We start from the raw sequence: 27,405 nt of genomic DNA, 5'->3' as shown, positions 1-27,405 counted from the left end.
TTTTGTATACTCATGTTAGCATTTCCTTCAGTGGCTCCATAGAATTCTGCCACTTTCTTTATATTAAACCGCGTAATGAAATCGTTCCATATCTGAGGACGAAGACCATTTCCTAAGATCAATCTGACCTGATGAGTTTTGTCGGCATCAGATGGGGGTGAAGCCAAACAATAACGACACATTTCACCAATATATTGTGCAACCTTTAATATAATATTAAATTAAAAAATATATACCTGGATAATAATATTTATTGTTATATATTAAAATTATAATTTATTAAAAAGGTGGTTAGGTGATCCATAAGGTGATAAATTCAAGTGTACGCTCATTATTTTGTGAAGTGAAACTTTACCTAATTGAAAACAAATTCTTTTTGCACATAATTTGATGTCATTCCCAAAAAAAGTTTTTTTATAGTACCTATATTATTATGTGGAAAGGATAGGAAGTCAGCTATTTCAGTCGCGGAACGACGTTTGCGACACAAGATTGAACATTGCCTTCCCAGTTCCTACACAAGCCAAACATATACTTTTTTGTCACATCTCTATAAATATTATGGTAAATGGTAATCCATAATTAACCGTTATTGTCGTTCTTGGTATCTAGATTCTCCAAGCCTTTTTACAGAACCAAGACCATAACTTGTGGAGGGGTAGTAGGGTCCGTAGTACAGAATCTCCCTTTTTCAACGAAAGATAATTTTATATATTCGTTGAAGCAGTAACATCAGTAGTAACGAGAATAAAGAGTTTGTATCATGAACGTTTTGTATCATTTGTTGATCTGAACCTGAGTGTCCAGTATCTATATTAGAATTTGTTGGACCCCCTCCGCCGAAATTTGTTGTAGGTTAGGTTTTGCGTAAAAATTCCCGTTTTTCCTTAATCTTTCTTTTGTTTTTCACGACGCTTTTGAAAGCTACTGAGAAAATTTTACTTTTGACCCTCCAAAGTACCAACCAGAATCACTTTCCTATCAGAAAAGTTACTGTTGAATAAAATCCAAGCATTTTTACTGTACTAAAAAGTGATGACAGACACAAAAAATAAAAATAAAAAAAGGTGGGTAAGTGGATGTCACTCTGCTGTACAGTAATCTGGTAACCAACAATATATCAGGAGCCTTGAATTAAATTTTCACGCTTTTTTACGTAACAAATAAAATTTCATTGATATTTATAGAAAAAAAAAACTAAAAAAATTTAAAACTGACAATGTCCGTAAACAGCTCAAAAAGAGTCAAAATATTTTCAAAATTGTATGGTGTATAGAAAATGAAAATATAAGCATTCAGTAAAATTTTCATATATCTACAGTTATTCGTTTTTGAATAACTAAATAGCAAAATCGTTACATGAGAAATGTAATGAATATAAAATGTTGTAAAAATATAAATTTCAAGCGCTCATAAAAATTTAATTTGACTTTCTTGTAGACTTTTTTTTCGATAAAGGTAGACAAACATATAGATAATCTTGTACTACATTTTCAAATCTTAGATTTAAAAAGAAAAATTTTTATGAATTCTCAACTCAAAATAATTTGCTAATTTTCGTGATTTTTCAGTATTTTGTCAAAATTTGAACTTTAAATGCTTATAAATAAAAACTGTGACTAAGGATTTTTAATTTTTTTCATCTTCCTTTGAAACAATAACCTAGGAGCCTTCTATTATATTTTCAAGCTTTTTTACTCAACAGATAAAATTTTATTGATATTTATAGAAAAAAAAACTAAAAATTGAAAACTCACAATGTCCGTAAACAGCTCAAAAAGAGTCAAAATATTTTCAAATTTTATGGTGTATAGAAATTGTTAATATAAACATTCAGTCAAAATTTCATGTCCCTACGGTCATTTGTTTTAGAGTTACACCGAAATCCAAAATCGATTTTCTCAAAAACAGATTTTGCGTAAAAATTTCCGTTTTTCCTTAATTTTTCTTTTGTTTTTCACGTCGCTTTTGAAAACTGGGAAATTTTTACTTTTGACCCCCCCAAAGTACCAACTAGATTCACTTTCCTATCAGAAAAGTTACTGTTGAAGAAAATCCAAGCACTTTTACCGTCCTAAAAGGTGATGACAGACACAAAAATAAAAAAAAAAAACACACATCATTGTAAAATCAAAGCTAATCTTCGCTCAGAATCTAAAAATGAAAACTGAAAATGTCCGTAAACAGCTCAAAATAAATCAAAATATTTGGTAAATGTTATGATGTATAGAAAATGCTTATATAAACATTCAGTCAAAATTTCATGTACCTACGATCATTTGTTTTAGAGTTGCACCAAAAACCAAAATCGATTTTCTCAAAAACAGATTTTGCGTAAAAATTCCAGTTTTTCCTTAATTTTTCTTTTGTTTTTCACGCTGATTTTTAAAATTACTGGGAAATGTTTACTTTTGAGTTTTGACACCCCAAAGTACCAACTAGATTCACTTTCCTATCAGAAAAGTTATTGTTGAAAAAAATCCAAGCATTTTTACTGTCCTAAAAAGTGATGGCAGACACAAAAAAAAAATAAAAAAAAAACACACATCATTATAAAATCAATACATTCATCGCTTCGCTCAGTTTCTAAAACACGCATCATTGTAAAATCAATATATTCATCGTTCCACTCAGAATCTAATATGTATGTTGTAATTAAAGAAGAAAAAACTTAAAAGATGACAATTAAAAATAAAAATATTTTTTTTTAGTGTTTTCAATGACATCAAATTATGTAAAAATAATAAATTAAAAAAAGTTTTTATTTTTGAATTAATGAGTGTATGCACAATCGATCATTGGATCATGTATATTTATACTTACTGTACATTCATATTTAAGGCAATCAGTCCAATAGTTAGATGCTGAAAACTTGGACCTTATAACACACGTAGAACCTCCTAAAAGGACAGAGCTAACACCCAAAATACCGCCAGCAGTGTGATACAATGGTAAAGGAGTATACACAACGTCATATTCAGTTATTCCAGCAATATGTTTAGCACCCATCGCCATATAAATAGCTCTAATAAAGTTTGGTAAAAATTAGATATTTTTATAAATTATAAGTAATTATAGTAATGTTATAAAAATATTTAACTAAATAAAATATAGGTAAGTCTGAGGTCGTTAGTAGTTTATAACATTAAACTATAATAAATTTGCTTTGGCTGTTTTGGGTACCTACCTTGATTGGGTCATAATAGCAGCCTTTGGCATACCCGTAGTTCCTGATGTATAAATATATAGCATTTGATCTTTTGAACTACCTTCAGAAATATCTTTTACGGGAGCACTTTTTGATATTTCTTTTAGTTCATAATCAAGATTGATAGCTTTATTTATTGACGTGTTAACCAATGAAGTTGTATCATCAATGTAATTTTTAATATATACATTCGATTTTGTGAACATATCATTCAATTTATCATCAGTAGTTGTGTTAATAACTTCCACCAATGCTGTAAAAATAATAACAACCAATTATAAATATATTTCTTTCAGCGTACCTCCTAATAGACAAGATAGGAATAATAAGAGTATATAATTTAATATTTATTACAATTTATTTGATTCTACCTATTTCTTAAAATGTAGGGATTATTAATTTATTTGTTATACAGTTTACCTCACACTATGGGTAATGGGTATACAACTCACAAATATGCACTGAAATACTAATGACAAATAGTTAGCCAATGCCCAATAGACATTATTTAATTTTTATAATAGTAAAATTGTTTTATTTTTAAAATGTGTAATACTGTTGTCTTATAAACTAAAACGTTGAGATCTTCACATTTACCGTGGTCCAAAAATACCGGGTGGGGAATTTTGTTTGAAAATGTTTGATTGTAATAGCTATTATCGTTTAAATAGATAACAAAAATTGTATAAAGTTCTAATGTACATGGTACATCCATACCTCTGTGTTTGAATATTAAGATAATGCAGGCTAAAAACCTATGTTGTTGAAGCCTTTGGAGATTAATTTCGGTAGGCACTTTTCTAGATTTATCGGGCAACCATAGGTACTATCTTAACTCGAGGTTGCACCTAATATGAATACAACGTTGTTACATAGGTAATACATTATTTTTATCTATGGTTGAAACTTGAAATGGTTGAATGAGCAGGTGCTGATATCAGAGTGTCAGACAATATATATAAAAAAAATAAAATATAAAATTATAGACAATAGTTCTAGTAGCTACAGTAGTTTGACACATTGACATAGGAGTACAATGTACAAATAGGTACAATAGGTGTACTCGAGTACAGTTGTAGTCGAGTACTCGACGTACGAAAGGACGTATTGACCTTGACAATCGACGTCTTGGTGAATCTGATTTTTAGTTTTCGATTCATTCTATCATAGTTATTACCACGATTTAAGATATACCCATATACCTATAAACTAATGGACAGCGCATTCCACTCCGCCCTGCCATCGATGCACGGGAATCATGTAAGAGAAAGAAAGAAGAAAGAACGAACAGAGAAAAGAGAGAAAGAACATAAAGGGGGTAATCATTGACGTATGTAACTAGTACTATATTTCCCTCACGTTCTCTTTTACTCTATTGGCGATCAAAAGCTTCTCAATTTACAGGCCAGCGGGGGGTGGCCTGAAACGGGCCAGATGGAAAAATAACATAATATAAAAATATATGATACACACTACACAGCGTGCCCGTTTCAGCCTTAGATCATATACAATGGATGGAGTCATAGCATACTACGGGCATAAAAAGAGTTGATGCCAACATTACTATAGGACCTGTGACATCTGCGCATGCGCAACTGCTTATCATAATATTTCAATCTGTTCATATTATTATAATGCCGACACTCTGCGCCAAGCATTAATGATAAGAGACCACGCGCATGCGCATATCATCGAGGTCCTACAGTGATGTTGGCTTCACAAATAGTTCGTATGGCTCTATCCATTGTATATGATCTAAGGTTTCAGCTTATCAATTTGATAAGCTTTTGATCGCCAATATCGTATCCCAGCTGACCTCTCTCTCTATAAGCGCAGCTGCTGCAGCTGTCCATTAGTTTATAGGTCTACGGATTAAATACCATGATCGTTGTTATTACCACGGTTGTAGATATATAAAATATCTGCAGTGGTTATTACTATTTTTTTTTATCAAAAATTAAATATAAATGATAAGGAATTGCCGCCATTATTATATTTTGATACGTGTATTCACAAATGAACGTGTGTGGTTTGATAATTGATAGTAAGTCAGACTGTCAGTTGTAGTAGCGTAGCACTGAGTACTATGTAATTAGTAATTACTAATTTGTTGATGGACTGTGTTGATTTGTGATGTTATTTTATTCTGTGCTAACTGCTAACTATTATATTATTCATTATCCGAAAAAATAATTGTATTGGAAATATCCATCAAGGATAAAACAAACTGTTTAATTGCAAGTAAGAAGTTTTGTTGTATACCAGTACCTACTTAAACTTAAATGTAACTTATAATATTAATTATTACATCTCTCGATAAATAGACGGATTAGTCTTAGTGTTTTTAATTTCTTACTCTCGTGTTTTTATTGATTATCAATATAAAATATAGTAAATTATGAGAATATCTTCTTACCGTTAATTTGTTCCTTGCCAATTATGACTGCTGAACAATTTGATACTTTTATAGAATGTGCCAATGTGTCAGCACGTAGATTATTATTAATTAAAGCTACTATAACACCAATTTTAGACAAACCAAGCCAAATGCATACATATTCTGGACAACTTTCCATGTATAAAGCAACAATATCACCTCGCTTAAGTCCTTGCTCTTTGAAATAATTGGCAATTTGATTGCTGAGCTCTTCTACCTAAAAACAATTGTAAGTGTCTATACTATAATTAATAATTTTATTATAGTTCTATTTGGTATCTATATATTTTAATGTATTACTATTTTACATTTGTTAACAACCATTAATTATATGGGTATATATGAAAAATATTGTATAATATCTTGGCTTAGTTTTCGAAATGGTTATTTTTAATTTAACATTATATCCTCAACAAATAATATTGAACCTAATAAAATAAAAGTATCAAAAATAATATATTGTAAGCAAAATTGACATATTTTTCTAATTCTAGCAGTTGGCAGAATTTCATAAATCCTTTATTCTTTTATGTTTTTAAAAAGTAGCAAGGTTAGGTTAGGTAGCAAAGTACCAACCATATCATATGTATTTTTATTTATTTATTAAACTATATGGAATCAATTTAATAACTGTTTTTCTACACAGTTGTTATTAGCATTTAAACCTAAAATGTTTATTTTAATATTAAAATAGGTACTAAACTTTGACTTTTAAATACATATTATTTAAGTACACATAATCTTAGATTATCAAGAATATTTTTAGTATTTTAAAGAAGTGTTTATCATTATACTTCACTAATGTAATCTGAAGTATTAAATAAAAAAATAGCCTGGGTTTATTTATCTATTATATAGTTGATGGTATAAAAGATAATTTTTGGGAAAAATTAGTCATAAATATAAACAAGTATTATTAGGAAAATCATATTTTAACTTTTTTCAAATATGACATTGGTAGTACTTTAAATTTTCAAGCCACTTAAGGTTGTTAAAATAATAAAAAAAATGTGTAGTATATACATAAGCGTGCGCAGACATTTATGGCAGGGTAGTCATACATAACACATTAACATACACACATACATATATTATATTATATTCGGTACTGGTTTGTTATAGCCCCGTCATCCATATAACAATAAATACATAGTATAAATATAAAATAATTCAACGAAAAATACCTACCATTACTATGAGGTACCTAATAATCAATAATCAAAAACTATTTCATAGTTAGTGTGCCAAATAGATTAGAAGTTACATTGATTCCTATCATTAACCGATATATATTAGACAATAGACATAGTTCTACAATTTTTTCTGACAGCTTATACTAATTTACAATAACATGGATTTCAACATAATCATGTTAATCATAGATACAATTTCGTGGACCCTAACTCAGGAGCCCACACACAAAATGTCGAGAGAATGTGGTGGTTGGCCAAATGGGGCAACAAAAAATGTAGAGAAACTGATAGAAATTTTTTAGACTCTTACATGGCAGAATTTATGTGGGGATCAAAACTTAACAATATAGTGATCCGTTTGACACCATCTTATAAAGTTTAGCAGAATTTTGGAAATCACAGAAACCATAAACATTTTTATACATTTTTTAATTTATCATTGTTTTTACTTATACAATATATTTATTATTATCATTTTTTAATATTATATCAATATATCTATTATCAAATTATTATTATTATGGAATCAATAAATAAACTCATTATTTTATATTTATACGATGTATCATGTGTTTATTGTTATACGGATGGCAGCGTCTGCGGGGCTATAACAAACCTGAGTGGCGGGGCTTTAAAGTTTTCACTCACCATGGTGGGGCTATAACAAACTAGTACCTTATATTCATATTCACGCCTAAGCATGATTTAAGATAGTATACTATCTTAGATCGTGCGCCTAAGTTATAAAAACTAATTTGGATGGGATAACCTCATTTAACTACATTTACTGTGGTAGAAAGTATTTTATAAATAAAAATAAATTAATCAACTTAAAAATATAATTGAATATTGAGAGGGGGGAGTTCACAGAGTAGTCAAGTGCCTACCATAACTACCCTGAGGGTACGCTTATGCGTATATAAGTAATATTTCACAATAATTAAAATTAAATAGGTAGTATATTAATTCTATTTACAGTCAATACTCGTAAACAAATATTAAAAATGATATCTTAACTACCTATATCATAATATTCATATTAATGATTTTTTAATATAGTAGGTTTGGTATGTAATTAGTAATTACTTTAAACAACTCATAATTATATTACTGAACTAATGAAAATATTAAATTTCATTATACAACCAATTAGTTTTATTGTAGGTAGAGTTGTGATGGATATTTAGATCCATCACATACGTACTAATGTACTTAGTATCAAGTACCAAGGGCACCCATTGATGGGGGGAGGGGGCAAGAGGGACATGCCCCCTAGATAATAATAAAATGTGCAAATAAAATTATACAATATGCTTTGAATTCATATACTTATCTTGTATTTAATACCGTACTTTATACCATATATACCTTTTACTTATCACTTAATCAGTGAACCAATCATTTTATGCTGTACACAATTTTAGGTTTTAGAATCTAGTTTCATTTTGTTACCCCTTCCTGAAAATTACCCTATAGGCGCCCATGGTAAGTACACATATTATGTATTGATAGATGGGTATTGTTATTCATCATAATTTATAAACTTCCATTTCTGTATTTATAGTAATATTTACTTCTATATATCTCCATGTAGAACCTTCATGCTTAAATGCTATTTTATTTGGATGTTTTTCAACATTTCTTTTAAAAATTTTAGCATATGTGTCACATCCCAATAAATTCCATATCCTTATTTTGATAAAATATGTTGAATAATCTTTGATTAATCTGAAAAAATAAAACATAATATTTTTATACATTATTTCCTTTATATCTACTATATAATACTGTTTCCTAATTCATAATTTATTACCATCTAAAATTGAAAACTTGAGTTATGTCTCACTCACGTTTAGTTCTAAATCAGCATTAAATGCGACTGAATTAAATTTATCAGTAAGTAGTAACCTACTTATATAGGCACCCATAAACTATTTACAACTATGGACCCTAATAAATAATAAGATTGTAGGTATATAACTAATTAAACATTATTTTTTGAGTTCTCTTATGAATTTTGATATTTAAAGTTTAAAGTTACTTATTTATTTAAAATAAAAAAATCATATTTTTGTATTTTTATGAAAACAATTGTTGAAGTAGAGTGAAAAATTTTTTGTATTTATATATTTACATGTTTATATTTATGATTGTTTTTTTGTTTAGTTAGATTAGTTATTCTGTCTATGTATAATATATACGAGAATATATATTTACTTATTATATCCATCGAGTTTGAATTTTATTCAGTTAGTATTTTGGAGAAGTCTCAAGTTACTACCTATTTTTGTCTTATTAGTTTCCCATTTCGAAAGCATAAAGAAAAATTAACGTTTGATTGCGAAAAACTACATTTAAATATATAGGTGCAATATACATCGAACAGAGCTCCGTTTTTTGAATGCGGCGATTGGTTATTCAAATATAATATATCTAATATTATGATAATTGATAATCAACATTTAACAAACATTTTACATCACGACTGACCACCGTTCTGTACAGATCTAAAATTGGCCATACACTCTAACAACCACCTGTTTAAGTGTAGCCGTACTGTTATTATTTTATTTTAATACGACAAGAGTTTCAGCTCTAAATTCAAATCTTAATAAGGCGTGATATTATATCTATGTACAGTGGTTTTTACTTTGTTAGATGCTTGGCCTTGACTTAGTGATAGATTAGCTAGTTGGACACTAACTCAAGCGACATTTAATTATTCAATTGGTTTTAATTTTGCGAATCTATTGATTTAAACATACATTACTACATAGCTAGGTTAGGATAGGTACTTAATTTTCAGTAATTTTAAATCGTGTTTACGTATAGACAAACTCATTTGTATAATCGTGAGTTACCCGCAACCCGCTTATCAGTTATTACTTTAAATATCAGCTACTGTTACCTACATCGAAATATGGAGAATTAGCAGGCTCAAGTAAATAGTACTTAGAAGAAGTGAGAAAAATATAAATATACTGTGCGGCGATATAATATAGTTCTAACTTCTGAGGACAACCTACAAACCCACCGCCTTCCTCTAGCCATTCTAGAATATAAGCTTGTGATAACTTGCGCACTATGTGGTGTTCAAAATTTAAATATAATTTAATGTATATTGTTATTGTACTTTTGAATAATTAAGTGAAATATTCAGTTTCTACAACTAGGTATAAGTACACAAATAGTTTCGTTATTGCTGCATTAAAATTATTGCCGTTGGTGGAAACTCGGTGCAAGAATACTATTATAGTCTAAACCAGCGGTTCCCAACCTTTTTAATTGTGCGGACCACCAAGCATGTAAAAAAAAACTTTGAGGCCCACTCACCTAATATACAGGTATAAAATATAAACACACACGAATAAGACGATGGATAGAAGAAATATAGACATGTATAAAATCATATAAAATATCGATGTGAATGCCAATTAAAATTTGCTGACCCTTGGCTTAGATTCTCCACCAGCGTCCGCGTTCCGCAAGTGGCCCATGGGTTGGGAACTTCTGGTGTAAACTGTAAGCGTAATTGTGGGAAGCTCAATAATTATGATAGGTGTATATTATATATTATATATGACAATAAAATTCTGAAGCGTTCTCGGCTCCCTTTCAAATATAGTGTACATTTTGTTCAAGCAGAATCGCAGAGGTGTCCTAGATAGAAACATTCTATAATCGGGTATTGGGGCGATTTAAAAAACATAAACCTAACTTGGAAGTTATATAGACCTTTAAATTGTGTGGATGTGTTAAACTCCGGCCTTGATCGCTAAATAAAATGTTAAGGACCTTTATAATGGTCATCTTGCCTTAAACAATTATTATTTCTTTCGCAGTATTTCCATTGTAATTGAAACAAAACAATTATATTGTACGAAATGTATTAAAAGTAATTAATTCTCAAGGTATTAATTAATCATTTAAGTTATCACTATTTTTAGGTATCTATAGTAGGAAAAATTACCGTACAACTCAAGTAGTTCATTTTGACAAATTGTATTAATCATTTACATATTAATAAATTATACAAAATATAAACAGTTAATACATACATTATACATAAACATAATAAATTATAATTTATAATATACCTAGACGTATAGACTATATAGTGTACACTGTACCAATAAAAACGATCATATTGAATAATAAGGCGTTTGATAGTAGTTACCTGTACATGCATTAATGTATTATTGATAAATAATCAAATCACTCTGTATAATTCACAGGTCACAGCCGTACGAATAATATCGTCCTTGATTGTTAAATAGACACATAACAAAATAAGGTAGCTAGTCTAATAATTGAACGGTCCCTACAATGTGGTAGTGGTTTATCGTGTTTAATAATATGAGTATATTATATAACAGAATCCCAGCTATGGTGTAAAAATATAATTTTATTATTCTGATATATCTTTTAGGTATCCTAAAAATTGATTAAAAAAATAGCTCTTATGATCTAGGTACATAAGAACATAACGGTAAAATTATTTAATTACTATCGAACACTAAACTAATAGCCATTTTTGGTTATAAAAACAAATGCTTTGTACCAGATATATGAATAAATTGTAATGATATAGTTCTTTCAACTGTTCAAATACGTAGACATTTTTGTACTACGGATTATAGTAAGAAATCAGAATGCTTAGGAATTTATAAATAATTTGATTAATACAATAAAAATAATTTATTAATATATATCGTCAAGGAATACACATAGTTTAGTCGCCGTATATTTGGCATGAGTCAAACTTAAAATCCCCGAAATATTATTCAAAATCTAAATAAAAATATAAAACGATAATAGTAGTACCCCTTCGAAAGGGTAACCAAAAAATACGGTTATCGTGTATACTCATAAACTTTATATTGTTATAGATTGATCAATATATCGAAATATATGTAAATTCATAGATAATAAAGAGACGGAGACCCACTGGAGCTTATCATGCGGTCATTTATTACTATCAATTTTGAGGTTATATGGGGTAATAAAGTAAAAACTAAAAAGTAATGTCAAAAACTACTCAAAAGTCAAAGGCATATTATGATGTATCTATTATCTAAGTATAGAATATACATTTCCCGCTTAGCATTGAATCTAATATATAATATAATATATAATAAATAAATTGGTTATCGCGCCCTCACTGATTTTAAATTTATTTCTATATAAACTCGTGTTAAGAGGATGCTACCCTAGCATTTGTTGTTTCCGTCTTACACACGTACAACATAGCAAATTTTCGTTCACTAGTTTCAATAGTGTGCTGTTAGTTTTGATATTAGAGTGATTTGACCTATTATCAATTTTTTAGATAATAACATTATCTGTGCTTTAGCGTTGGCTTTTATTCGATATTTTAATTTTCAAGCGAGATATGAGCATTTTTAATTTTTGATATTTCACATACCCATATCTTGCTTGAAAATGAAAATTTCGAAAAATCGGCAACGCTTAAGCACAGATAATGTTCTTACCTAAACAATTTTTTGTGCGTATTAAAGAAATTTATAGTAATATACCTATATAAACATCGAGTAGTAATAACATCGACACATTATTGATATTCAATATATTTATTTATGTAAATATACCTATAATATAATAATACATTATGTAGATATATCTTGTGTATACATAGAAAGAGAGAGACAGATAAAGTATAGAGTAGATCTGTATGGTAAATCGCATTTAGAATTTATCTTAATATTCTAATTACTCATCTCAATTAGATTGTGTTGATGTGTACTTAAACTATGATAAGGTGATTATTATTTTAAAAAGTATGCCAAGTCATGAACAAAAACGTGCTCAAATTACGAAATATGAATAATAATAATAGTAATTATATTAAGCTGAGAAGTTATAAATATTTATTAATTATTAAAGATAATACCTAGTGTTGTCTCTAAAAATAATTATTAGATTTGAGTAGTTCAGTTTTATGCTTATATCCAAATTAGTCATATAATTAATCTTTCTATTTTAGGACTTAAATATTAATGGTACACTAATCGAGTTTGTAAATTTGAAATCTGTTTAAATTAAAAGACAATTTAAGTCTTATGTTTTGTAGACTGCAAACTGTATAGTAGGTATATTAGCATCTATAAATACCTACATAATATTATGATCACTGTTAATTGGTTTTATCTAATTTATTATTTTTTTGAAAATATTACAAAACAAATTGCTTTTCTTGCTTTACCTATATCTATTTAAAAAAAACAATTGATATTATGTAAGATTTATTTTATATCTCATCTACTTATTCATATTTCTTATCTCTGTTACAAAACCATTTAAAACATTTTTAGTTACCAAAACTTTCTCTTTATATTCCCACCTAATGATATATATTATATTATATTATATGTTTACGTTGGGCACCTTCTTAATGTAAATTAAATATGATTGTGTTTTTTTATTTTATCTACATTGTCGTATTGTTCTTTGATCATGAATAATTTAAACTAACATTTTTAAGATGAAGATTGTGTTTAGGGTAATCAATGTAGTCTAAGTCCAATATAAAGTAATTTTAAAAAAAATGGCCACCTGTTCGAAATGCTTATGTCTTTATAATATGCACAAATACATAATATATGCATGCAATCGTTGATAGTTACTAGAAATAATATCATCTATAACGTATGCAACTACTCATTACTTAGTGATACCAGTGGTTATTTGATTTCTGACACGATTGCATTTCAAGGCCGTTGCCCAACTTCACGTTTTGTTTATATAAGATTTAAATAATATTATGTATTTTGATTTCATTGCAATATAAATGTTTTTTTTTTATCTTTTAAACCATATTTTTACAGATACATTTTGAAAATTGTTTTATACAATATGGTGATAGTAGAAAATACATTACATTAATTACGCAATCCTTATTTACAAACTACAACAACTAAGGTTTGTTAATTGTAGAAGGTATGTTACGGTAGGAAACGGTACGTGCTGTTCCAACAACTATATAAAATAGTTAATAATGATTCCAAGTGAAAGTGATCAAATGAAGGTAGTAGTTGTGTAGCATAACATTATCACATGAATTTTTCGAGTAAAATGTAACCAGTAGATATACACAAGCAGCAGCTTTAAAATATTATATTAATTTTATTTGTTGTTATTTAGATAAAATATAAAACATTAATAGTCATAAGTCATAACATAACTTATAGCTCATAATTAAATTAGTTGTCATATAATAGAATAAAAGTTTTTTTAATATTTAATTAATATACTATTATTTTATTGTAACCACCATTATTGAGACTCTATTGAAGTGCCGTACTGTAGTAATAATAAGATAGGCAGCCTTGACATTACAACATGGATGGAAATTAGAATATTATGTTATAATTTTAAATTCTGCAGAGCGGAGCCATGAATAAATTGATTTTATAATGATATGTTTTTTTTATTTGTGTCTGTGATCACCTTTTGGGACAGTAAAAATGCTTAAATTTTCTTCAACAGCATTTTTTCTTGTGAGAAAGTGAATCTAGTTGGTACTTTAAGGGGGTCACAAGTAAAAAATTCCCAATAGTTTTCAAAAACGTTAGGAAAAACAAACAAAAAATTAAGGAAAAACTAAGATTCTTAGCAATAACAGTATTTGAAAAAAATGATTTTGTTTTGTGTAACTCTAAAAAAATTACAGAATACAGATAACATTTTCACTGAATTTTTATATTATCAATTTCTATGTACCATAACATTTTTGAAATATTTCGACTCTTTGAGATATTTATAGCATAAGAAAATTTCGAGTTTTATTAGTTTTTTTTAACTGTAATTGTCGATACAAAATTGTTCGTTCGGTAAAAAATAAGTTGATGTTCATGGAAATTAAAAAAAGAGTTGATCATAAATCCAAAATAATTTTTTAAGAGCATCTGAAGTTAAAATGCTGACAAAATTCATCAAAATCACGAAAATTGGCAAATTATTTCGAGTTAGAAATCTATCAAAATGTTTCTATTTATTATTTGGGCTTTGAAAATGTAATAGGTATAAGATTCCCTTTAAGTTTTCCTACATTAAAAAAACTAAAATAGTTTGCCGGAAAGTAAATTTAAATTATACAAGCGTTTGAAGCTAGACATTGGGTATTCACCCGGAAATTAACAAATTCTCATACAACAAATTTCTTATTCAAAAACTAGTAACCGAAGATACTTGAAATTTTCATCAAATATTAATTATTTTATAATTTTCTATACATTATAATACTTTCAAAATATTTTGTTTTGTTTTGAGTTATTTATAGACATTTGAAATTGTTTAGTTTTTATTCTATATATGTCAATATATTTTTATTCGTTAAGTAAAAAAGCTTGAAAATTTAATACAAGGTTCCTTATAAGTTGTTATAATAGCAGTTGTTAATTATTAAAGATCCATAGGCACGTTTTTTTCATAAGTATTTTGACAGGTTAAGTTAAAATCTTGAAAATTATCAATTATTGTAATTAAAAAATTATAAAATGTTCAATTTTTATAACTTAAGAATGAAAATTAAAAACAAAGATTCTCATAAATCATATTGTAACCAAAAAATCTTAATAATGTATAAACACAGTTATTTTTTCCAGAAATTCAAATTCGGACGAAATTACACATTAAAACTAAGAATAACGATTATTTTAGTTATTTTGTTGTAATTTTAAAATATTATTCGGGTATATGAAACTTTTAGAGTATATTATTATATTTTATGCACACAATTAGTTTTGGCAAAAATGAATTTAACTTACTGTTGTACTAATGCCTAATAGTAAAATTAATTACTTTCATCACAATATCATAAAATATACCTACTTAGTAATGTTATAGGCTGACGACCGTCTTCGCTCAGAATAGTTTTCGTATACATTGAGTTTATATCATTAAATTCAAATTTAACACCATCCATTACAGTCTTTCACTTGTGACCTATACTTCCACTCAGGGCCTGGCGATTTTGTCGGAGGGGGGGGGGGGGTGAGATCAAGTATTTGCCGACGGTAAAAATGTCGACCGTAATTTCTTAACACAAACTATGTGAAGTACCTATAAAAATTCCTGGTTTTTCTGTATAATAAGTAAGGTGCGCTAAAATAATTAAAATTTGATAAATATTATATTAAAAAACATAAAAAAATTTTTTAAAAAATTGAACTAAAACATTTTGAATAGTTCTATGCATATAGTCTGTTATACTACTTATACTACTAATTGTTACTTATATATCATACAGCCGCTAGCCATACATGTATAGGATTGTCTGGATTATTTAAACTTTAAAAATTATGTAATATTAAATCAATATCTAACCTAACCAAAATATTAAATAAAGCTTCGGCATCTGCATGTTACACTCATGAAAGAACCTAGGTAACCTAACCTTGTGGAGTCAACTGTCATTGATTAAATAATAAATATCCACTTAAATTAAAAATTTTTTATAACATAGTAAACTATTAATAATATCATCCTTTGTAAATACAAAAATCGGTAAATACCGATTTAGAAATCAAAATACTGCTGACTGCCGAGGACCCGTTCTCGTTTTTATTATTAAAATTATAACCTAAGAAAATCTAGGAAAACAATTTTTAACAAGTCGTATAATTTCTGACAGCTCTCTGTTATTAAGAAAATGCTGACTGATAATTACGAAAAATTCAAAGGGGGGTGTGATGACCCACCATACCCCCCTTGCCACCGGCCCTGCTTCCACTTAGCCGCTTTTTTATTTTTTATATACTCTCATAGTAAAAAAAAAGATTCAAATATTTAATGTTTATAAGGTTACAGACAGGGCTCCCTCAAGCGGAGGGGATGGAAGAAGAGGGGTCGGCTGGACCTGAAGTACAGGTGCTTGGCTATTTTAGTTGTCCGTTGAAATAAATTTGTAATTTTTAAAATTTTGATAGGAATACAAAATATATATTAAATATAGATTTATATTATAATATATTAAGTAATTTTGTTATTTTAAGCTGTGAGTTAAGCATTGATTAGTGATTACCTAGAAATCGTGTATTCGTGTATAAGACACCCGTATCGCTTGTAATAGGTTGTTTTTTATAGGGTCAGCAAAAACATTTAGTACAGGGACCCAAAATTTGATGTGGGAGCCTGGTTACAGATATTTAAGTTTTGATTATTATCTACTGAAAGTACTTACTAGATAATGAAATAGCAAATTATACAAAAACAAACATACTTATTCCGAATTTTGATAATAAATTCAACTAATCATAGATTAATAACTCAATGACGAGGTACCCACTGGAAACATACTATACAGTATACAGCAGAAGTGAGCTCCGGGTTTTCTCAGTTATTCCTCAAACGTGTAAAGAAAAGATACTTAGGTACTCTGAAAGATTATTCAATGTACGGTGTACCTATTCTTTGTTAAATCGTCTTTGGTTAAAATTAAAATACATGTAATCCTAGAGATTTAGTAACATTATGTAATGTTATTCTAACAAAAACGACTAATTAATTAATTGTATTTACCTAACATTGTTTAATAGTCTTATGTGTTCTGTTATTCGGGCCCTTCACCGCAGAATGGTTTTTCGATAGAAATTAATTTTTAATTACTTTCAAATGTATAATAAATACATCGCTATCAACCACTGACGAACCTAAACGAAGCCAGAGAAATGCCAATTATCCGCTCAAAATCTTGTCCAATTATTGAGAAATACCTATACGAGATTTGAACAAGTAAAAAATTTTTATCGACAGTGAAGTGCCCAATATAGTGTCCTATCCCTCTGATTTCAGCATTAGTCTAACTTTTTTATTTATTTCGTAAAAATATTATAACCAACTTTTACTTTTTTTACCTGTATAATTTTATGACCTTAGAATTGTAGGTCGATATTTACAATTCATAAAAATTAACCGAAAACGTGTTATGATAATTTAAGAAAAAATCATTATAGATGTTACCTACCATCATTATATTACAATAACGTAAAAATATTTTATACTACAAAAATTGTTTTTGTATGTAAACATACATTTTATAATATATTAATTGGTTATAAACTTATAACTTATAATTTATCAACATATTTGATTGCTAGATATTGAATACACATTTTGATGGTTAACACTTAAATAAGTTTTAAAATAAGATCAATATGATTTATGTTGGATATTTGTATTATCATTTATCGAGTTTATTTATTAAATAACAAAATTTAAAGATTGAACAATAATTGAATAATCGTTAAAAAGTTTCTATTATTAAACACATTAAATTCAATAGCTTCTAATTTTAAACAAATAAGTAATAACTAATGCGTTTTGAAATGTTATCTTTTACCATTGATCTTGGTAATATTGTATGTGTTGTATATTGACGTTTACAGTTTTGAAAATATTACACTTGTTTATTAAAATGTATAATATTGTGAGTCATAAATGTTATCATAAAAAAATTAATAATATTGTTTATTCATTAAATTATTCCCATGCGTAGTTGGTATTAAAATGTGATAATATACAGTAGAGTCTCGAGGGGAATAAAATTCGACTTATGGATTTTTTGAGTTATACGCTTCAAACCCAACTTAAAAACACGAAATTCCAGTTATCGAGACTTGACTGTATTATAATACTTACTAACTGTTTACGGTATTTCTGTATTATTTAGTATATGTTTAGACATCAAAGTTTTTACTTTGTTTTAAAAAAGATTCTAATTGTATTATAGGTAGGTATGTTGATATATATTTTAAGTAGGGTTCCCCATTTGTTAAATTGTATTTGTCACTTTTGAATGTTTTCAAAAGTTTTTTTTTGGTTTTACATCGTATTTACATTTCCATGATTAAGAATTCGGTACGTTCAGGTTAAAAACTTATAATTATAATCGTATATTATATAAATGCATGTGTAAATGGGCGAATATTTGGTATTGCTTGAGTCACATTAACTTTGATGTTTCGTTAATTCTGTATTATTTTTGTTTACTTACATTGCGTCCCTCGGAAGTGTTTGCCATACTCTGACCAAGAAATTCCAGTAATTGATTATTAACCATACTGCACTCAAAATTGTAACTACATAAAGAATACAATATTTAAGCGTGATTAACAAAACGGCTACAGCAGTAACAGCTGTGAACGAAACAAATGCCACACTATGTTGATTGTCTTTATTCATAACTAAGGATATAAGTATAACGAAAAGGTAATCAAAAATAATTTTCCCAGCTATTAGCTCTACCCTCACATGCACGCCGTGATAACTGTGTAACGACTAACGACTAGTTGTCGGTCCCGGTGAGTGGCTGGCCGGTTGGCGGATGTGCTTGGTTTACCATAGTCTATAATGTATAACACACACTGTGTAGTCATATATTGTGTAATATAATCGCAACAGCGACATCTGTTGGCACGGACGCATGTCTATTATAAAAAACGGTTTCAATACTAACCTTTGAAATCGTTTTGAACTAAATCCTAAATAGGTATTATTTAATATTTATTATAACATTCTATTTTATGATTAAACCCATACCCACGATATACATTTTTTTCCTTAATACATCAATATATTTATTTAATATTAAAAATCATAAATTTATCGAAATGTAATACAAAATGTATATTTAACTATTTTGAGTAGGTACCATGTCTAATAGGTATGTATAAAGCAAATTATACAATTATTTTTTACCAATTACCGTGTAGCTGATCCATCTAAACACGCTCTAAACTCTATAGAGTATAGGTCAAATCATTTGTTATTGTAAATACGTTAAAACGTATAAAAATATGGTAAATGACTCACTTTATATATTATGTATGTATTATAATAAATATAAATATTACTCATTTCTGAAAATGTAATTTGTGTGCTTCAAAATCATATCAGTTATTTTAAGTGTGTTTGATACTTTGGAACGAAATAATATACTATAGATGGATAGGTTATAAGATTTCAAATTGTTATTGCTTTTTTTTTCCTACGACTATTAGATAATTTGAATGTCGATATATATATATTTACATTTTTTTTAGGTAATATGATACTTATAACTTTATAAGTAAAAAAAATAAATAATTACCTATGCAACAATATACATTTTAATTGTCTATGATAACAATTAAAAAACCAGATACCAGCTATCGCTATGCATTTTAATTTTTAACAGTTCCTATGTATCATAATATTTTAAGATATAAATATAAAATTTATTAATCAATTTTAAAATTAAAAAAGTAATAGCGGAACTAGAAATTATGAAATCAACAATGGTCTATGGTATCTAAGAATATTGTATATTTTAAAATCATTTAAACCGATAAATCTCATTTGTTAATGTGAAATTTTGTACAGCATTTCTCAGTATTTCACACGAAATCGGGCATTGGCAATGTTTTTGTAACTGTTCAGTTACTTATTTTATATTATTAAGTTTCGTCAATCTGTTTAAATGTTGTTCAAACATTTTCTTTGTAACATACTATTATTGCTTGTTTTCAAAACATAATAACTTTAAAAAATATTGTTTTGTTTGTGGTCTATACGACTATACAGGCTACAGTGATTAATGATTATGTACCACATAACTCGTGTTTATACTATTTTTATACGAATCCCTAATAATAATAATATACGTAATAAACGATACTAGACATCTGTATACCTATTTATTACCTACACCTTGGCTATTTTAAGTGTAGATAAATTGTGATACGGTCACAGTATGCACAAAGTGCTTTTATAATTTTTATCAGAAATATAAAGCCTGTACTAGTGTATCAAATTTAAATTGTTATTTATTGATGAAATAATAATTCGTCTTTTATGATAACGAACCAATTACATATTTAAAATAATTATTCCAGTATAATTTGCAAGACATTATTTTTGACGATTAATTATAAAATAATGTGTTTTCTAAACATATATATTATAACATTTAATTATTTGCTGTTTTTAATATAAAATACGTTGTAAAAGATGATATTTGATATAACCAAAAAGTTATAGGTATATAGATCAATACATCATACTTAGATGATAAATGAAACTTTGCACTTTAGTGGAAACTAAGTATTCTGGCCAAGGTACAATGTGTATTTATTTTATAGGTTATGCGTAACAGTTAATGGTATGCATGTAATATTTATATTCATTGCCACACAAACATAGGTTATAGAAGTTCACGATATGTTACTAATCTACATACAGTTGGAATTTAATTAAATGCAAATAGCGTTCGTAGTTTGGCTATAATATTTGGATAGTAAGAAATAAATGTGTTCTAGGAAATTAACCGAAAGCCAACTAGGTATTAGTACCTATATAAGTATGTTAGTTTTGCAGATAGTATTTTTTTATGGTAGGATTTCCAGTGATCTAAATGATAATGCTTATAGGTATTATATTTTATGAATTTTTTTTTTACGTGTGTTATTAGAATAGAAATATATATTAATATTATTTGATTTAATTATTATAATATTAATTTACAAATGGACACGTTTCTATTCAAATATAATTTAACTGTTCTATTAAATTAAACACAATCAGTTTTTGAAGTACCTATACCTAACAATAGTATTCGTGGACCGTGGTTGTAATTTGTTTTAACTTTTACGTATAAAACTTTTTTTTACCAAATACATATAAACATAAATCATAATGTAATCTATCACGTTATTTATATACAGTAGTTGTAGTGACAACTGGGTTTAATGTCCTACAATTAAGGGTCCCAGAAAAACCCCTCCTTCTAATTTTCATCAGTTATGGCGTTCTAATATTTACCACATGGATGTAATGAAATTTATTTTTGATTAGATTATAACAAATGGTTGTAATGAATAATAACAATTAATAATATTATGTAATAAACTAGGGGGCTGTAGAATAAAACTAAATTCGAACACCAATGTACAATATAATTACACGGATAATACCGTATAATCTACTCGTATTTCTACATTAAATAAATCTTTATTTTATATAAATATTACATAACTTAAGAGGACGCTACACCCACATGTGTTGTCTCCAAAATATGTTTTGAAAACTGAAAAAATAGAAAAACTGTTTTGCGTGCGTGGTTAAGAACCACTCAGGTCGTAGTCCAAGCTAAGCAACCAAATTTTTACACTTTAAAGAGGAGAACATTTACTGTGCAACGTTGGTTTTATTTTTTCTATATTACAAATACAAAATAGTTCTTATTGTTTAAAAATTTATAATTTTTGAGTTTTTCAAACTTGAATAACTTTTTTTTAGTTCTAATATCGAAAAAATAAAAACAACGTTGCATATTAACTGTTCTCCTCTTGTCCTCTTTATAGTATGAATATTTGTTTGCTTAGCTTGGACCACAGCCTGAGTGGTTCTTAAAAACCGTTTTTTCTATGTTTTACATTTGTAAGACGGAGACAATAAATGCGGGTGTAGCATCCTCTTAACGCGACCCAAAAAAATATAATCGTAATCCACAATTTGGGAACCTTTAATATAGTAGGTACCCATATACATTTGACATACAATACCAATATATCTATTCTAATATGTATAATGTATATTGAAAAATCCAAAAAATATTTTGTACATTTTATTTTATTATATAATGTATTCATGTTTACAGGAAAAGAAATGGACAAACTAAAACATCCATCTTTTAAACCATTAGAAGTTATTTGGAACAGAAATACCAGTACTCATAAACCAAAATTATTACCTGAATTAAAAGGAATTAATATTGAAGATAGTGTTGAAAAAGTTAAAAAATCGGCTAAATCTTCGGATGTCAAAACCAATGAAAATAAAACAGAACATGTTCACAAACGTGTAAAAAGAAGTTTATTCCAAGAAGATAAAATAGGAAAAGTATATAAACATTCAGACCCAGAAGAACTAAATAAGAAACTTTGTAAAACTTTTGATTATGCAAATTGCCTACGAAAAAGACCCTACAGCATGTACAAAGCATCTCAATTAAAATGTCCTACCAAGTCCCCCCAAATTGTATCAAACCGAAAAAATACAATAAGAAATCAAGATGCTTCATTGCATAAATCAAAACAATGTTTATTTCCAACAAAAATTGCCAAAACTGAAATTTCGTCTTCACATACGGTTAATGATTCATCGGCCATCAAACCATCGTGTACTAGAGATCAACTGAATTCACGCACTAAAGTTTTCGGTTGTTCTAAATCTCCCGAGATTATGTCGAATCGAAAACGGTACGTTATGTCCAACAATTTGGACGAGACTGATGTTTCTAGTTACGAAAGGTTGAACATGAACTATAAGACGTGTATAAACATACCAATTGACCAAGTACCAGAAAATATAAATGAAAAATATAAAAATGTAAATACGCACATAAATAAAATAGAATCAAAATTAAACTATGTACATTCTGAAGATATTATTGAATCTTCCAAAAAAATTGCCTTGCCCGTTATGAAAAAAAAAAAAATAAAAAAAAATAATCGGGTTCTTAACAAAAAAAATAAGATCAAAAACTTTGACAGTGGTAAAGTACCAGATTGTAAGGAATTTACCAATGAAAAAAATGAAATAAATTTACGAACAAATGAAATTCGGAAAAGTACAGAAATATCAACAACCGTCAAAAATGCATTTTGCGATGAAATTAATTTAGATTCTATGGATATTATCAATACAGAAAATATTTTGGAGTATCCTATAACTGAATTAAAAACTGAAAGTTACTGCAGGGAACCTAAAAAATCAATAATTATATTACAAGAACATCAAAGTCAAGGACCAGCAAAAAAATTGTGTATAATTAATGATGATAATCAAAGATATTCAGACACTTCTTTAATACATTCATCTTTGAATACAAAAGAATTTGCCAAAAATACAGTTAAAGAATATTCAAAAATCTTTAAACATCATAAAGAAGAGCTTTTCAATCAGAATGAAGATAATATTATGTCATTTATGCATTCATCCGAAATAAGTGTAATCCCTGCCACTCCTGAACATGAAGCCATGAATGTGGACAATTCCATAGTCCAGTATTCTCCTAAAACCATTTTAAGTCCGTACGTTCCATTGATTGAAGTCGATCAATCGCCTAAAACTCCACATGGAAGAAATAGTCAAGTACTCATTCAATCCATTCAAACTCCACCAAATGTTGATGGAACAACATTACCAGGTTTATTTGAACCTATAGCTTCTCCAACACAGTCTTTTGTCAATTATGAAATGCCATTTAAAGTGTGTATTTAAAGTTATTGTATAATAATATGAACACATTTTAATTTCTTTTTGTTTGCAGATTGACTCGGTAGAATCACCTAGAGCTATTCATGAAAATAATGATATTATCTTTTCGCCCAAAATAAATAGGAAAAAATCAGACAATAGCCCATTGTCACCTAATCATTTCGACTCAGCTAAAAAACGTAAAAAAATGAGGTAAGTTTCTTGAATTTTTTAAAAATAGTTTATCATTATTAATATATTTTTTACAGTAAGGATGGATTGAGAGGAAAATTTCAAGAACTTATTAACCGTAAAAAATCTGAAGCTCGTATTCGAGAATATGAGAAAAGCTTGTCTAAAAGTTATAAGCCAAAACAAGGTGAAACTGCTGTATTAAAGGTCATTGAAGCATGGAAGGAATTTAGAATGATTGTTCTACTTTGTTACTATATGAAATCTGGTAAAGGAGTTAAAATAATAATTGTAATTAAAGTAAATCAATGTATATCATTACTATTACAGTATAATATATTACAGATAAAGAAGTTCAAAGAGTTTTAGTAACTCTAGACAATTGTCCTTTAAATGCTGCCAAGAATAGTATAATACGTATATACTCTCCATGGTTGACAATTAAATCTGACATTACTGAAGTATTATTGTTTATTGGAATCATTCACGCTGAAGTAATTGAATTCTCAGAATCTATCACTAGGCCTCTTGAGCTTGTAGAAGGAAATACAGATCACAATGGATTACAGGCAACTGTATTTCAAAATAAAGTTTTATGGAAATGCAATTGTTCTAAAGGTATAACAGTATTATTTTATGATTGAGAACTAATTATCTATACCTAGTAAAACTAAAATCTAAAATATTATAGTCTATGCTTGAACAAAACATATATATTTATATAAATCAAATACTTAATCTTCATATTTATATTGATGTTCAAATGTATATAGCAGGAATGGCAAAACTTGTTTTGATTAATGATGATCTTAGTAATGTTTCATATTAAATTTATAATAAATTAATATTATACTGTTGGCATAGAAGTGCGTCATTGGCCATTGCACATTGTTGGCAACTTTATTATAAAATCTGGGAAATAGTTGCTAACAGCTAAATGAAGGTGTTGCTCTAAATGATAATCAGAAAGTGTAGCTTGGTATTCAGCTTTTATAACAATTGTGTGTGAAAATATCATTTCACACAAATAAGCTGCTCCGTAATATCTATGTAACTGTATATACTAGAGCTTTGCACGGTCTGGTCTAGACCAGTCCGGACCGGACCGGACTGGACCATGGTCTGGCCTTTTTCGGTTTTTGTGTATTGTAATTTAATGTGGTTCGGTCTCTTTGTCTAATAAAAAAAAATGGTCCGGTCCGGTTCGTCCTTAAAAAAACTGGTCAAGTCGGGTCCAAATTTATATTAGATCTATAGTGATCTGTATCTTAAACGTCGATTTAATTATATAATTTATATTACGTTGAAAAATAAAAATCATTATCATAATAAAATAATCGTTCGGTCAGGCTTCATTTTTATTTTATCAGCCTGGTCCGGTCCAGTTCAGTCCTAGTCTTTGTTAAAATGTATCAGTCCGGTCTGGTCTTGCTTCATTTTTATTTTATTAGTCCTGGTCTCTGTTAAAAATTATCAGTCCGGTCTGGTCTATAAGAAAACGGACCGTGCAGAGCTCTAGTATATACTAAATAGTAAATATACAATAAAAAGTTCTAAAAATGGGGGATTGACTTTGAAATTATTCAAGATTGTCCATTTGGCCGACCTTGGGATGTATTCTTGGTTAAATTATAATTATAATTGTCTTTCAAAATTAAAAAAATTAAAATATTTTGACACTTGCTTCTGTCACAATCACAATCACATTCTACATAATTGCTAATTGTATGTATACATATTAAAGACTTAATGAATATTTTATAGAATGTGCTTATAATAAATTTTTTTTAGATGCTGTCTGTCAATGCTTGGGAGAATTAAGTGTTTACGATTATTTGCAGTACATGATTCCACATTAAGATAATACATATAGGCTAAGGTTGCTTAAACTGTTTTTATTTCTCATAATTAATCTTACAATTAAATAATAATTATTACTTATATAATATTTTTATAATAATGTTATTTGTATTTAGATTTTAATTTGATTATTATTGTTATATTTATTATATTAATTCAATTATGGAATATTTTATAAGAAACTGTTCGTATTTAGTTTTCTAGATAATTTAATTGTAATTTATTTACTCAATTATTTTTTATTTGTCCTCCAATCTATGTATTTATTTTTATTGTGAAAATAATACATTTTTTTAATAATATTATGTTGTTACAAGGAATTTATTATACGCAACACCACACACACCTTGAGTATATTTTTATCTATCTATTTAGCCGTGTTTATATTTAATGCATTAACTATTAATGGTGTATTTATTTTTTACTTTATTATTGAGAAACATTAGATTTTTTAATTTAGTTCTACAATTTATGAACTATTTCTAATGCAATTATTTACTAAGTAAAATCTGATAAAATATACATATCTCAGAACAATATTGTAGGTGTTTGTGTAAGCATAAGGTCAAAATGAATAAATAATAGCACAATATCCAATATCCAATATCAATCAAATATGTTAAATTTCACAATAAGTTCTAGATTCACATGTTACATTGAATAATAACCTTTTTTATCAAATATATTGGCTATTTACCTATCTGAAATAATTTTTGTAATTTGTTTAATTTTATTAATTTGTAGTGTTTGAGTACTATACCTATAATCCACAAGCTACAAATCCTACTACCTTAAAAATAGTACTGTATGTTTATAAGCTCAGAAATCAGAATCAACTATTGTAGTTGATACATTTTTTATGTAATACAATTTTTATAATATTATACTTAAACTGTATATACCTACTATATATTTTTACTAGGGATACCAAAAATTTAAGATTTTTAAAATAAAGAACAAAAAATTCCTCATTTAAGAGGATATCCTACCCCCACATATGTTGTCAAAGTTTTTCAAACAAACAATATGTACCAGGTTTGCATTCATCAGGAGAAAATTTGTAGTGTTATCTAATATTAGAGTGAAATTACCTATTGTATAAAACTTAAAGGTTAAAAATTATACTCTGTTTGAATGTCAGTTGTTTTACACCATTTTAATTTTTACAACCTATTATGAGCATTTTTAAATTGCAATATTTGACACAGTCATCAATTTGTTTAAAAATGGAATATCGTAAAAAACCATATTTAGGGGGG

The 27,405-nt window shown here is 27.7% G+C and overlaps 2 protein-coding genes across 4 annotated transcripts in view; one reads left to right on the top strand and one right to left on the bottom strand.

Annotated features, from left to right (window-relative positions):
• The window catches only part of LOC132939793 (long-chain fatty acid transport protein 4-like), a 31,904-nt gene extending 12,739 nt beyond the window's left edge, over positions 1-19,165 (bottom strand). The window contains exons 1-6 of one of the 2 annotated variants that reach the window (XM_061007168.1): positions 18,852-19,165; positions 8,413-8,566; positions 5,625-5,862; positions 3,188-3,461; positions 2,824-3,025; positions 11-203 (exon numbers count right to left, since the gene is read on the bottom strand). In XM_061007168.1, coding sequence (XP_060863151.1) covers positions 11-203; positions 2,824-3,025; positions 3,188-3,461; positions 5,625-5,862; positions 8,413-8,566; positions 18,852-19,039 — 1,249 coding nt within the window. In that variant the 5' untranslated portion in view covers positions 19,040-19,165. The remainder of the gene's footprint in view (positions 1-10; positions 204-2,823; positions 3,026-3,187; positions 3,462-5,624; positions 5,863-8,412; positions 8,567-18,851) is intronic. The other variant, XM_061007167.1, reaches the window with a different exon arrangement.
• LOC132939791 (uncharacterized) lies at positions 5,265-26,874 on the top strand. 2 transcript variants are annotated; one of them, XM_061007165.1, is made up of 6 exons: positions 5,265-5,449; positions 22,494-24,106; positions 24,168-24,307; positions 24,364-24,554; positions 24,632-24,904; positions 26,078-26,874. In XM_061007165.1, the coding sequence occupies exons 2-6, from the start codon at positions 22,502-22,504 to the stop codon at positions 26,143-26,145; spliced, it is 2,277 nt and encodes a 758-aa protein (XP_060863148.1). In that variant the 5' UTR covers positions 5,265-5,449; positions 22,494-22,501; the 3' UTR covers positions 26,146-26,874. The 2 variants fall into 2 exon arrangements, with proteins under 2 accessions (XP_060863148.1, XP_060863149.1); XM_061007166.1 differs by lacking the exon at positions 5,265-5,449 and adding an exon at positions 5,741-5,874.
• Positions 26,875-27,405: the final 531 nt, after the last annotated feature.

Source organism: Metopolophium dirhodum, chromosome 2 (assembly GCF_019925205.1).
Source record: "Metopolophium dirhodum isolate CAU chromosome 2, ASM1992520v1, whole genome shotgun sequence".
In the NCBI taxonomy this organism is placed as follows: Eukaryota; Metazoa; Arthropoda; class Insecta; order Hemiptera; family Aphididae; genus Metopolophium; species Metopolophium dirhodum.
Note: the sequence above shows the minus strand (reverse complement) of the source record. Positions and strands in the feature narration are given on the sequence as shown.

Bases quoted from the DNA above. Each gene is read 5' to 3' on its own strand.
- LOC132939791 (XM_061007165.1), top strand. From the start codon at position 22,502: ATGGACAAACTAAAACATCCATCTTTTAAACCATTAGAAGTTATTTGG. The intron at 24,555-24,631 runs GTAAAGGAGTTA...AATATATTACAG, and splicing joins TTGTTACTATATGAAATCTG to ATAAAGAAGTTCAAAGAGTT. The intron at 24,905-26,077 runs GTATAACAGTAT...AATTTTTTTTAG, and splicing joins GAAATGCAATTGTTCTAAAG to ATGCTGTCTGTCAATGCTTG.